The sequence below is a fragment of the Balaenoptera musculus genome, chromosome 1 (assembly GCF_009873245.2).
Source record: "Balaenoptera musculus isolate JJ_BM4_2016_0621 chromosome 1, mBalMus1.pri.v3, whole genome shotgun sequence".
Taxonomy (NCBI): Eukaryota; Metazoa; Chordata; class Mammalia; order Artiodactyla; family Balaenopteridae; genus Balaenoptera; species Balaenoptera musculus.
This window is the reverse complement of record NC_045785.1, coordinates 140923847-140937455: the sequence shown is the minus strand read 5'-3', so window position 1 is coordinate 140937455 and position 13609 is coordinate 140923847. Positions and strand designations below refer to the sequence as shown.

The 13609-nt window shown below is 34.4% G+C and overlaps 1 protein-coding gene across 3 annotated transcripts in view; it reads right to left on the bottom strand.

Moving 5' to 3' along the window:
* Positions 1–13609, bottom strand: part of HMCN1 (hemicentin 1) — a 506773-nt gene that overhangs the window by 201759 nt on the left and 291405 nt on the right. For all 3 annotated transcript variants that reach the window (XM_036867831.1, XM_036867840.1, XM_036867846.1), the window contains exons 30-33: positions 11779–11933; positions 2458–2736; positions 1660–1941; positions 831–939 (exon numbers count right to left, since the gene is read on the bottom strand). In XM_036867831.1, coding sequence (XP_036723726.1) covers positions 831–939; positions 1660–1941; positions 2458–2736; positions 11779–11933 — 825 coding nt within the window. The remainder of the gene's footprint in view (positions 1–830; positions 940–1659; positions 1942–2457; positions 2737–11778; positions 11934–13609) is intronic.

Sequence of the window (13609 nt, the reverse complement as noted above, 5' to 3'; positions counted from 1 at the left end):
CAATTATTTACTTGCCTAATTTCCCATCTGCTCACTCTAATAAAATAAACTGTAAATAGGGAAAAGAAAAAGGAAACCTAGTTTAACAAAGAAGCTGGCATATTATTGGAACCCAAGAACTATGTGTACAGTTCTTCATTCTTCTATTAATGCTGGGCTACAGAAAGAGGCAAATGCCCCTACATATCACTCACTTCAAATGTTTAAATAATATTAACCAACAAAACACACATAATCTTAAAACATCTGTAAAATAGAATCCTAAAATCGTATAGCATTATAATTTTTAATTTATTATGAATTATCACTTTCCATTTAGTTTTATAATCATGTGTGAACATATTTTAGCCCAAAAGTTAGTTGAGTATCTGTTCCTTTGCATACCCCATAGCACTTTGGAAATGAAAGATAAGTATTCAAGAAATACTTTGTGAATGAAGGAATGAGAAAAAAGTATTGGTAATCATATATTCATGTTAACTTCCTCTATTCCTTAATATGTCTGGCATACTGTTTTAAATTCCGTTGTTCATTTAACATTTCAGTGCTTCAAGAAGATCTGACAGATACCACTTAATAGTCTGTCTCTATGAACTGAAAATGTAATTTTTAAGAGCATATGATGAAGTCTTCTAATTGAGCAGATTTATGGGCCCCGTGAGTATCAAACAAAAGTTGCCTTGAATATAGAGTACGTCTTTTAAAAGAGGGATATAATTAGTATAATTTTATAAATCACTTTTGAATGACACAGAACCTCTTTCAAGATAGCTCTAAAACACTCAAATAAAGAAGTGGGAGATATTTAGAAGACATACCAAAACGCTTACATGATAGTTGGTGGAGGAGAGCCCGTCACCTGACAATCTAGCTCCAGTAAGTTATTAACCATCACAATGAAGTAAGACATTTCATCTCCTCCTTCTATAGCTGGTGGCACTAGAAAACAACACGGATGTAACATACAAAGAAACGTTTACAAGAAAAAATATAGCATCACTTTTAAGCAATACTAAGTTGCACTTAGAAGGCTGATAAGTATCATAGTCATTTGGTACAGGAAGGAGACTTGAAATGTATTGTACAATACCTTTTACAATACACGTTTGCCACGATCAATAAATATACTTTTGACACACTGTGAATTTTTCTCAGTTAATCTAGCACTATGGGGCTGATGATGCCATCAAAACATAAAGCTGATTCATATTTTCTGTTGTTTATTTTCATAAGAGTAAGATAAGGGAACCTCAAAAATTGGGCCTGCGTTGAAAGCCTTCAATTTATAAAGAAACAGAGATGTAAGGTTACAAGACGACTTCCCAAGTCCCACAGACTAAGTTTCCTGTTGTTTAGCACAATGCTCATGACAAGAGACCATGCCGTCACTCACTACAATCAGATATTGTCACAGATGTAAAAAGGCATCTACCTACTTACCAAGTGTACCTATCAGGGCAAGTGGAAGATTTATGTGGGGTTTTAGATCTTGGGACTCTGGTGATCAATTCACCACTCAGTAATGTGTAGTCCAGAGTTGAACAGATCACTGAACCTTCTCTAAGATCGTTTTATTATTCCATGAACACGAAAGCATTTAATAAACTAGTCAGGTTTTGCTATGACTATGAGAATACAGGTGGCAGCATCCTCATTTACCTAAGACGTCAACTTCGTATTTGATTTCCTTTTCTCCTGCCACACTGGTAGCCACACATATATACTGTCCCCTATCGACTTCTAGGGCACCCGTGATTTCTAGTTTCTTCCCACCAGCTTCTATGCGGATGTTGTCGCTCACTTTCACGGGTACACCGTCTTTCAACCAGGTGAGAACTGGAGGAGGGTTGCCAGCAGCTTTACATTCCAGTGTCAGTGAATGAGCAATAACCACTTGCTTATTGAGAGGCACAGCCAAGTCACCTTCAATCATTGGAGGAACTAGGTAGAAAAAAGTAATATTTCAGGCAATTCTTTAAAATCCTAATGAAATAAAGGGGATTCTTTTCATTCTTAACTCACGTAGTTTGACTATAGAAACTACCTATATGTCCATCTCCCCGTAAGCTACTGAGGAAAGAATTTCTTGGTTCAGCTTATCTGCAATTAGTCTAAATATTGTAGGATACTCTATACTGTGTCTGGCTTAAAAAGGACAAATTGGAGAGAATGAGCTTAGTCCTAAGAACTACTTTACCTTCTCCGTAAAAATCAAATGGTCTAGATTCCCAAGTGCCATAGGCAGAGGGTTGACTGAATGAATGGGCCCACTTCTTGCTAACCTTAGCTTTTTAAAATATTTTTCCAAATCATGAGACAAATTCTTCTAATTCCAATGTATGCATATCGAAGACAACCCAACCCAACAGGGATTTATTAGTGAACAAATTGCATGTTGCCAGATTAGAAAGCATAGGCAGAAAAGTACATAATTAAAACGTATATTTTTTTCCTTACCATAGACATCCACATGGAATGATTTTTCAGCAGTCCCAGCAACATTGGTTACTTGACACTTATATGTTGCTGAATCAGAGACCTGTGCTCGAGGGATATGAAGAAATTGTCCTTTATCAATATAAAGTGCTTGTGAGCTGGATATGATTGGCTGGCCGTCTCTATACCAAGTAATAGCAGGCATTGGAAGTCCCCGTGTTTCACATTCCAGTTTAATTATGCTGTTGATCAGTGCTGATATTTCTGTGGTGACATTCCCTCCTTTAATACTAGGTGGAACTACAAAGGATTTCAGAACAGAAACAAGTCTTCTAAGTTTTAGCATCTGCATCAAAGTCTCAAATGCTATAGATATTTAAACAATGCATTAAAGTAAATATGAATTAAAGACAATTAGGAAGTCTGTGATTTACCTACTGATAATTAGTTGCCTGTTTTGTCAAAACAGTCTTCATCACTGTCCTTTTGGGTTTCAGATTTCAGTAAAAGCAGAAAGTCAGTTTTCATTTCAGGGGTTCATTTAAGCCCAATAGATCATATTACAGTAACTAAGAAAGCCGTGTTTAACAAAGCAAAACAAAATAAATCCCACTTAAAGTAAATACAATAAGTTTGAAATGAGGCCAAGGGAGAAATGTCAGAAGAGGTACAACTGCATGCCATTTCCCCAGGAAATACAAAACGCCTAAGTGCTTTCAGATCCAGCTACTGGTAATAGCTGTGGAGTCTTTAACTTTTGCTTCTTCTTACTTTTTTTTTTTTTTTTTTTTGGAACCGCCACAGAGAGTTCATTCACTCAATTATACTCATCTAATTGGCTACATGTGTATCTTTCATAATTCAGTAACCACATGTCTGGCCTCTCACACCACATGAGGACTCTGCTGCTGGAAAAACACCACCACTGACTCAAGCCCTGCTACATACTCTGAACACGATCCTTCCAGGATTGTGCTATCACTGCAATAACTTAAAACAAATTAAATGGCATGTGCCTGAATTTGAGCGCCTTAATTTTTTAAAATAAACTTTTATTTTAGAAGAGAATGTTTTCCTTATGGTTGGACTAGGGTTATGGGTTTTGGAAGCACAATCACAGAGTGCCATTCTCATCAATCATATCAAGGGTACACACTATCAACATAGCTTATCACTGATGATGTTGACCTTGACCACCTGGTTGAGGTAGATTTTGCTAGGTTCCTCCACTGTAAAGTTACTCTCTTTTGCCCTTTTGAAAAGAATCACTCTTCCCAGCCCATATATATGAGGGGGAGAGCTATTCTACTTCCTTGAGAGGGGAATACCTACATAATTTATCTGGAATTCTTCTGTATGAGAGATTAGTCTATCTTCCCCAATTTATTTATTTATATCAATATGCACTCATGGAGATTCATTTTATACTTTGGGTATAATCCAATACTACATTATTTATTTTATTGTTCAAATTGTTCCAGTATGGCCTTCGGGAGCTATTCCAACTGGCCCTATGTCCCTTTGATATACTCACATCATATTATTTTAGTATTTCCTTACTTTCTGGCCCTACTACATGCTCCAGGCTCATCTTTATACTCCCTGCCCCAGCCTTAGAATTAACTATTTCTCCTAGAAGCTCTGGTTCTATTTAGTGGAAAAGAATATTAGAAAACAGTATCTGGATCTGAGTGGTATTCCTTAATGTTTTCTGATAATTGTTCTTAGAACTAGTTCATAGTGACAAACATGAATATACATACTTTTTTCCTCACACATAAATGAAGGCAAGATCTACTATACAGGCATACTTCATTTTATTGTGCTTTGCCTTACTGTGCTTTGCACACATTGTATTTCTCACAAACTGAAGGTCTGTGGCAGGCCTGCACTGAGCAAGTCTATTGGCACCATTTTCCAACAGCATTGGCTCACTTCCTGTCTTTGTCACATTTTGGTATTTCTATCAATATTTCAAACTTTTTCATTATTATTATATTTGTTGTGGAGATCTATGATCAGAGATTTTATTTTATTTTATTTTATTTAGTGATCATGATGGATTCTTTAATAAAAATATCATTATCTTTTTTTTTAAACATCTTTATTGGAGTATAATTGCTTTACAATAGTGTGTTAGTTTCTGCTTTATAACAAAGTAAATCAGCAATACATATACATATATCCCCATATCGCCTCCCTCTTGCGTCTCCCTCCCTCCCACCCTTCCTATCCCACCCCTCAAAGCACCGAGCTGATCTCCCTGTGCTATGCGCTGCTTCCCACTAGCTATCTATTTTACATTTGGTAGTGTATATATGTCTATGCCACTCTCTCACTTTGTCTCAGCTTACCCTTCCCCCCCACCCCGTGTCCTCAAGTCCATTCTCTGGTAGGTCTGCATCTTTATTCCCGTCTTGCCCCTAGGTTCTTCATCACCTTTTTCTTTAGATTCCATGTATATGTGTTAGCATACGGTATTTGTTTTTCTCTTTCTAACTTACTTCACTCTGTATGACAGACTCTAGGTCTATCCACCTCACTACAAATAACTCAATTTCGTTTCTTTTTATGGCTGAGTAATATTCCATTGTATATATGTGCCACATCTTCTTTATCCATTCATCTGTCGATGGACATTTAGGTTGCTTCCAGGTCCTGGCTATTGTAAATAGAGCTGCAATGAACATTGTGGTACATGACACTTTTTGACCTATGGTTTTCTCAGGGTATATGCCCAGTAGTGGGATTGCTGGGTCGTATGGTAGTTCTATTTGTAGTTTTTTAAGGAACCTCCATACTGTTCTCCATAGTGGCTGTATCAATTTACATTCCCACCAACAGTGCAAGAGGGTTCCCTTTTCTCCACACCCTCTCCAGCACTTATTGTTTGTAGATTTTTTGATGATGGCCATTCTGACTGGTGTGAGATGATATCTCATTGTAGTTTTGATCTGCATTTCTCTAATGATTAATGATGTTGAGCATTCTTTCATGTTTGTTGGCAATCTGTATATCTGATCAGAGATTTTAATGTTACTACTATGACTTGCTAAAGGCTCAGATGATGGTTAGTATTTTTTAGTGATAAAGTATTTTTAAATTAAGGTGTGTACTTTTTTTAGACACAATGCTTTTGTACATTTGATAGACTATAGTATAGTGTAAACATAACTTTTATTTGCACTGGGAAACCAAAAAAAATTTGTGTGACTCGCTTTATTGCAATATTTGCTTTATTGTGGTGGTCTGGAACAGAACCTGCAATATCTCTGAGGTATGCCTGTATTGTGAGGTAAATTTGATGGTGGAATAATTTTTCTATAAGGTGGTTTACTATATAAATCAGGGCAGCCAATTATGGCCCACAGGCCAGGCATCAAGATGCTGAACCAAGCACAGTTTTTGCATTTTTAAACGACAGGAAAAAATCAAAATAATGATAATATTTTGTGACATGTAAAAATTATATGAAATTCAAACTTCAGCACCTATTAAGTTTTATTGGAATATGGTCATGCTCATTTGTTTATGTACTGTCTATGGCTACTTTCACTTCTACAATGGCAGAGTTAAATTGTTGCAATAAATACCAAATGTGGTGTTCTCATTGCTTCTCACTGTTGCTCAGCTCACCATAAATTTCAGTGACACAATTATAAGCCAACAGCATTTCAAGTGCCATAAATATCACCATACCGTGATATTTTACTTTACTTTTATTACCAGTGCATACTCCCCAGGTCAAAACACACACAAAAAAAGAAAAGTAAGCTTTAAAACGTAACATTTTTAAAGCACAGAACACTGTGGATTATTTTGTTATTAAGTTCAATGGCAAAGCACTGAGTTTATTTTTTAATAACACTATAGCCGTTTTGAAAAACTACAGTGTACACTAACTCTATTAGCCTAAGCACTCATCACAATATATCCCACTCAAAGAAAAACAACCGATAAATTAATATAAAATGGAATGTCTCATTAGGCAGAATTTCTTCACAAAGATAAAAAGTCAAAAAGGCTACCATCTAAGTTTCTGAGTGGCTCATTTGTTAGCCAAGGAAGGAGAGCCATTTACCAACAGTGATTTAATTAAATCAAGAATGATTGCATTAGCAAACAATTATGCCTAAACTAATCAATTTGTTTAAGATTATCAGCCTTTCCATAAGAAAAACTGCTTGAAGAGTTGAGAAAACTGACAATATCAATAGTCATTTTTTTTTTAAAGGCAACTTTTCTGAACAGTATTCTTGGCTCTTGATAAATTGACAGATATTACTGATACTGCTTAGCTGTCTTTTATTTGAGGAGTCAATGCCACGTTGAAGAAACGGAAGAATTAGTCTCTAAGAATAGTCTGCATGGAACAACTACAGACAAAAATATTTTCAAAGAAGTTGAAAAAGCACTAATTTATTACAACCTGAAGTGGGATCTGCTAAGACGTGCTACAACTGATGGTGATAAAAATATGTGTGGGGCAGAAAAAGGTTTAGAGAAATTTACAAATTTTGCATTTTAAATTTATTAAAATGTAAAATTCTAAAAGTCTATCATTATTCCTTGTACTATTCATCAGCACTTGTGTAAAATATTCATGTGTTATTGAAACAGAACTGTCCATGGGGTATTTTACTTGCTCTTATGGACTTAAATATCAGCAGTTCCATGAAATTTTGTCAGAAGTAGAAGGTGAATATAATGACTTGTTCTACCTTATAGCAGCTTAATGTCTTAATGGTGGTAAAGTTACATTTTAATTTTTGGAGCTTAGGACTGAGACTGAATTTTTTCTGAATGAGAATTGTCCTCAAACACTATTATTGAGTACTGAATGATTTTGGAATTTAGTTTTGCCATAAACTTGACAATGTTTCTTAATAAATTCAACCTAAACTTACCAGATAAAACCAGCACTTGAATGCAAAATCTATACTGTTAGTAGTCATTCTGTTGTTTGACTCACAAGTAATGTCAAGCTCCTCTACACATTTTCCATGCTGTCAAACAAAACTCAGATCTCGATTCCCCTACAACTTTGCAGTGAATATATTTTCTGAGCTCAACTTTCAGTTTCAACAATGTTTGTCAAACTTTGATGCAAATGCAATTTCCACATTTTACGTTCTTTTATCTCTGAAAATGAGGGCCTTCCATCTAACCTTCAATTGGAATTGATTAATTGGGAGTAGAATGGCAGGCCAAAAGTCAAATATCAAGAGAATATAACAGAATTCTGCAAATGCCTTTCAAGTAATGAATATGAACAATTAAAATCCTGTGTTTGTGAAATGATATTAGTATTTGACAGCATCTACAGTATCTGCATGAAAAGACATTTTCAAAAATGAAATACATAAAATCTCATTACAGATCAGTATTAACAGATGAACATCTGCATTTAATTTTGGTGACAGGAATCATTAACTTTGAACTCTAATTAAGTAAAATGTTATCCCTCCAAAAGAAATCCATTCTCATTAGTAGACCTGTATTACAACAAATTTTACAATTTTTAAAATTACCAGAAAAATAGAATATCATGAATAAACGACTGGTAGACATTTCTTTCTATTTTGTTATGTAAGTACCTACATAATGTCCTTGATTTTGTCTCACAGTATGCAAAGCCTAAAATATTTACCAACTTGCCCTTTATAAAAAAGGTTTGTCAAGTCCTGCTATAGATAATTAATATCAATTCAAGCCACCATTTTGAAATCTTAAGAAAGAACATTTTACTCAGACTTTAAATTTTAATTTTGATTTGAGCCTATTGATGTAATCTGGAAACATATATCAAATTTTTGGCTGAAATTGTCTAAATAAACTGGCTAGCCTAATTAGTTGGATGATACATTAATGAAGTCAAGAACAGATGGGAACTCTACCTAACGCACTGTGGTAACCTAAATGGGAGGGAAGTCCAGAAGGGAGGGGATATCTGTATATGTATGGCTGATTCATTTTGTTGTGCAGTGAAGGCTAACACAACATTGTAAAGCAACCATACTCCAATAAAAACTAGTAAAAATAAACAAATTTAAATTAAAAAAATGAAGTCAAGAACATAGGTTCAAACAACCCCTTCCTTACTCTCCATGAATGCTTTACAAAGGAATATCACTTGTACTGAAAAGAGTTCATTTTAAAAGTTTGTATTTATGAAATTGAGAAAAAAATTACTCAAAGAACATTTCCAGCTGAAAGCAGAACAACAAACCATCTACTGTTTAAATCTGCCAGATAAATATTTCTTCCTGTTTCAATTTAATTCATATATACTTTTCTGAGACCTGTACTTCTGTTTGAGGAAGGGTGTTACAGGTAAATGTTATGAACCCACTGCACATTAAAATTTACCATGTATATACACTCAAAGACTTTTACACCATTTGGGGAAACTCTCAGACCTCTGAAACTTATACACGGACCGCAGGTTAAAAATCTTTGCCTCAGAACTACTAGCTATGAATTTGCACAGTCTCCCCACAGGTTATTAAAAGCTCTTTTATTTCCTTTTTTTTCACATTCATTCCCCCCCCCCCTCATTTCCCCTCCATCTCTTTTATTTTTCATCATATTTTGTCTCCATTTCTTCCCTAATTCAGGCAAAATGTGCATTTCTGCCTTTCAGATGCATCGGACCCACCTGCTTTTTCCTCATGTTAGTATGTAAATAAAGAAAATGAATGAATCAACTGCAGTATGAACCACATTCTCAACCTGAAATCTGTATAAATATTTCTCACAGTTAGCCCAAGTATGGCATCTGTTTCATTTATTCTTAGGAATAAAAGCATTTTCACAAGTGAAATAAAATAAGCTTAAGATTACCCACTCAGAGATGCAGACAAGCTTGCTAAAGAGGAAATGGCATTATTTCCTGAATTACTGAATACTTAAAACTTCACAATGTTACAGTGCCTTTCATCTCAGACAATCTTAGAAGGTTTAATCATTACAAAGCCCTCTCTTCTCGGTGCCTTAGGGCATCATACCAAATGAACAAGAAAATCTGAAATGAAAGAACTCAACTCTTATGGAAATAGGAGTCTTATTGAATCACCAAAATGTATTCATCACATTCTTTGGCAACAATACAACAATGTAGAGAAAACTATGCAACAGCTTAGGGGAAGTATTGTACCTATTGTTTAAAAGGTTGGTTCTGGTAGGAGGCCAATAGTAGCAATAACACTTTTGTTTAACTTGGATGCCCGTACAGCTAATCTTTCAGTAACATTACTGTTTTTTGGAGGACATGTCTGTTCACGATTGATTTCTTCCACAGGCTTCCATTTATAGAGAGAAATGATTTAAAAGCCTGCATTAAATAAAATTTCTTTGATTCAAGAAAGCTATTTGAACTTTATATAAAGACAACTAACATTAAAAAGGGAAATTTGCAATTCAGTGAAGTTATACAGAAATCAAGCCAGATTCTATATATATTTCAAGTTGCAAGACAATACAATCACTAAGTAGATAATAATAAATAAATAATATTCATTGAACTTGTACTGTAAGCTGGGCAATATAAAGTATCTAGCAATTGATCCTTACAATAATATTATTAAGTAGGTACTATCATTATCCCCATTTTATAGATGAGAAAACCGAAGCTCAGAGGGGTCAGGCAATTTGTCCAAAGTTGCAAAGTTAGTAAGTGGCAGAAGTTGGGTCTGAACCCAAGTCCACTTACCTCAGAAGCCCAAGTTCCTTTTTTGTTTTTTTAATTCTTATTGGGGTGTAGTTGATTTACAATGTTGTGTTAGTTTCAGGTGTACAGCAAAGTGAATCTGTTATGCATACACATATATCCACACTTTTTGGTTTTTTTTTTTTTAGATTCTTTTCCCATATAGGCCATTACAGAGTACTGAGTAGAGTTCCCTGTGCTATACAGTAGGTTCTTATTAGTTATCTATTTTATACATAGTAGCATGTATGTGTCAGTCCCAGTCTCCCAAATCATCCCCCCCGCCACCTCCCCACCTAACCTCTGGTAACCATAAGTTTGTGTTCTACATCCGTGACTCAAACCATCACCGTCCAACAGAATTATAATTAAGACCACATATATAATTTAAAATGTTCTAGTAGCCACATTAAAAAGCAGGAAAATAATATATTTTACTTAGTCCAATATATCTAAAATATCATTATTTCAGATGTAATCAATGTAAAATTATTACTTAGGTATCTTACATTATATTTTCATATTAAGTCTTTGATATCTGGTGTGTATTTTATACTTACAGCTTGTCTAAATTTGGACTAGCCACATTTCCAATGCTCAACAGTCACGTGTGGCTGGTGCCTACCATACTGAACGGTGTATCACTAGACAATTCATTCACTGAGCAAGTATTTCTTGAGAGCTACTGTGTATCAGACATTAAAGTAGAGAACATGCAAAACAAGGCCCTGCTTTTATGAAGTTTAGCTTCCTTTGAGAGAAATAGCAAATAAGTAAATAAACCCATAAGTAAGCAATTAAACTATCAGACAGTGATCTGTGCTATAAAGAAAACTAGGACAATGTAATAGAGAGTGATGACGTGATTGGTTTGGTTTGGGAAGATCCTACAAGGAAGTGACATTCCTGAGGTATCTAAACTTTTCTTGAGTGTCAAACGCTATACAAAGCAGAAGATAGTGCAGGAAGTAGAGCCACAATAAGCATGACTGGCCTAATGAGCCCTATTCCTTTCTATCATGTAATTCTTTGTGCCTGCAACATAATGTTCAAGTGCCTTCCTATGGCTCCTGGCATGAAAAATAAATGACCTTGGCAGTCACCTTCCTCAGGGGATGTTGAGAATTTTAGTGAAATGAGGGTTACATACCTCTGATGGGGACTTAACTGAGAGAAAATAGCAGCACAGCCTAAAACATTTAAATATTACCATGTCGTCTGAATAAAAGCCAAGATGGAATGAGAATAGAATAATTGAGTTGTTCTCATACCATCATCTTCATTCTATTTCATGCATCTCTACTCTTTTTAGAGCTTTTTAAAAACCCCTTTAGGGATACAGACATTTGATTTATGTTACACTAACAAATCAGGGAATACTTGACCTCTTAAGTGAGGTCATATGAAAATCACTAGACCCCTTGAAGAAATCCATACTTAATGATAAAATACATTAAAATTGGATGCAATGTTATAGCCTAAAACACATGAAAATAGGCTTTTTCTTTTAAAGTAAGTAGCATTCCAAATTACTTAGTATTGAATCAAAGAGCAAACAGTAGACCAAACCCTGATTTTCAATGTATAATGAGAACTGATAATAACAGTAAAAAGCATAAGAACGTCACACTTACGATAGAGAGTCAGTTTTATATCCTTGGCTTGTTTGCCAGCTGCATTAAACACAGTACACTGGTAGCGTCCCTTGTCACTTCTTCGTGCATTCTTTAAATGTAAACTTTGTCCTTTGTCTAGAAGTTCAATATTAGGGTCTCCCAAAAATAAAGGCCTAGAAAAAGTAAAATTTTATTCCATGGGCCCATTTTTGTTTTCCTAAATGTTTTCTCTTTTATTAATCACAACAAAAATCATTAAGTCATATGAGCTTAAAAATATGAATCAAAGTTGAATTTTTTAGTATGAATCTAAAAAAAATACAATGATATGATTAAGTACTTCTGTTCAGAAGAACAGAATTATTAAACCACTTTACTAATGAAAGTAGATAATTATCACTTTGAGAAAAAACTTCCCTTAAACTTAAATTGAATGAATATCATTAAATTATTAAATTGAACTTCATTTCAAACTTAAATTGTTGAATAATATTACTACAAAACTTTACTTCTTTCATTCATCCCCCCCCTTTTTTTTTCTGGTTTACAAAGCCAAAATTTCTACCATCATTCAGAAAAGAAAAACTAAGTGTCCAGGAGCTTCAAGCCAAGCAATATTATTTGTAAACTAATATTATAACACCTGGAAAAATATTTACAATAGAATGAATGGTTATTACTTACTAAAGACAATGATCATGCCAATTTTCCTAAAAAGTAGATATTGTAATAAATATGAATGCTTTTATAATCATAAATACTGAAAGATATTTACCCCAGAGGCAGCTCATATATATTTGTCAAGGAAGTCTTCTTCTACTATACAGAATCATTTACTAACTACTATAAAATGCTTACTTTATGTTTGGCAGCAGCTTTATTTAATACTTAAAACATCATGGTAATTAGAGTCTATGATATCCTAAGAGTCATGCCTTTAAAATCCATTGATCTTTCAGGAAGACCCATAGCCAGTTTTTAAAAAGCTGCAGTGAATTAGCCCCATGATAAATAGATGCACTGCTATATTAATAAGTCACCAATCAGACTACAAGATTAAATGGAAACACATTTAATTTTCTGTGGTAGCATCCCATACTATTCCTTGGTATGACTCTTTTAAGTTCTCTAAAGCTAAGAGAATAAAGTACCTTACTTTAACGCATTTTAACTGTTTAAAGAGGTGAAATACTTGATAATGCTACTCAAATTGAAGTAACTTTAAAACTTTCACTGACTGTTAATTATGCAAGTAACACAAAAATTGAAACAAACAAAAAAACATTATAATAAGAAAAGGTCTCCTTGGTTTATTACCCCTAATGTGAGTCTTTTCTCTAGACTTCTTATGATTGTCAGTTTAGTTTGTGTTCTTCCACATGTTTTTCTAAACATTTTTCACCCATAAGTTTATTGCTAGAGGAATCTAAAGTTGTTATACATAATGGTATTGTATTATTGTTCTACTTTTCACTTGACAATAGCTATGGAGATAGTTTTGGTACATATAGCTTGATCTTACTCTTTTTAATTGCTATCCCGGTGTTTCATAATAAGACAATGCCATACGTCATCTATCCTCTCTCCCAATGTCAAGCTTTAAGCAGTTTTCACTTTTCTGCTTTCACAGTGTTTCAGGGAGTATTCAGGGAGTCAAGCCTTCCTGCAGAATAGATGACTGGCTTCCCTGTCCTAGACACCTGAAGTGTAATTGCTACATTATAGCATATGAGCATTTAAATTTTAATAGATATCAACAAATTGCCTTTCAGAGTACTAATTTACATTGTCCCATCAGAGTCCTATATCCTGATTTCCTTCCCATACTCTAAGCCAACACTTGATATTT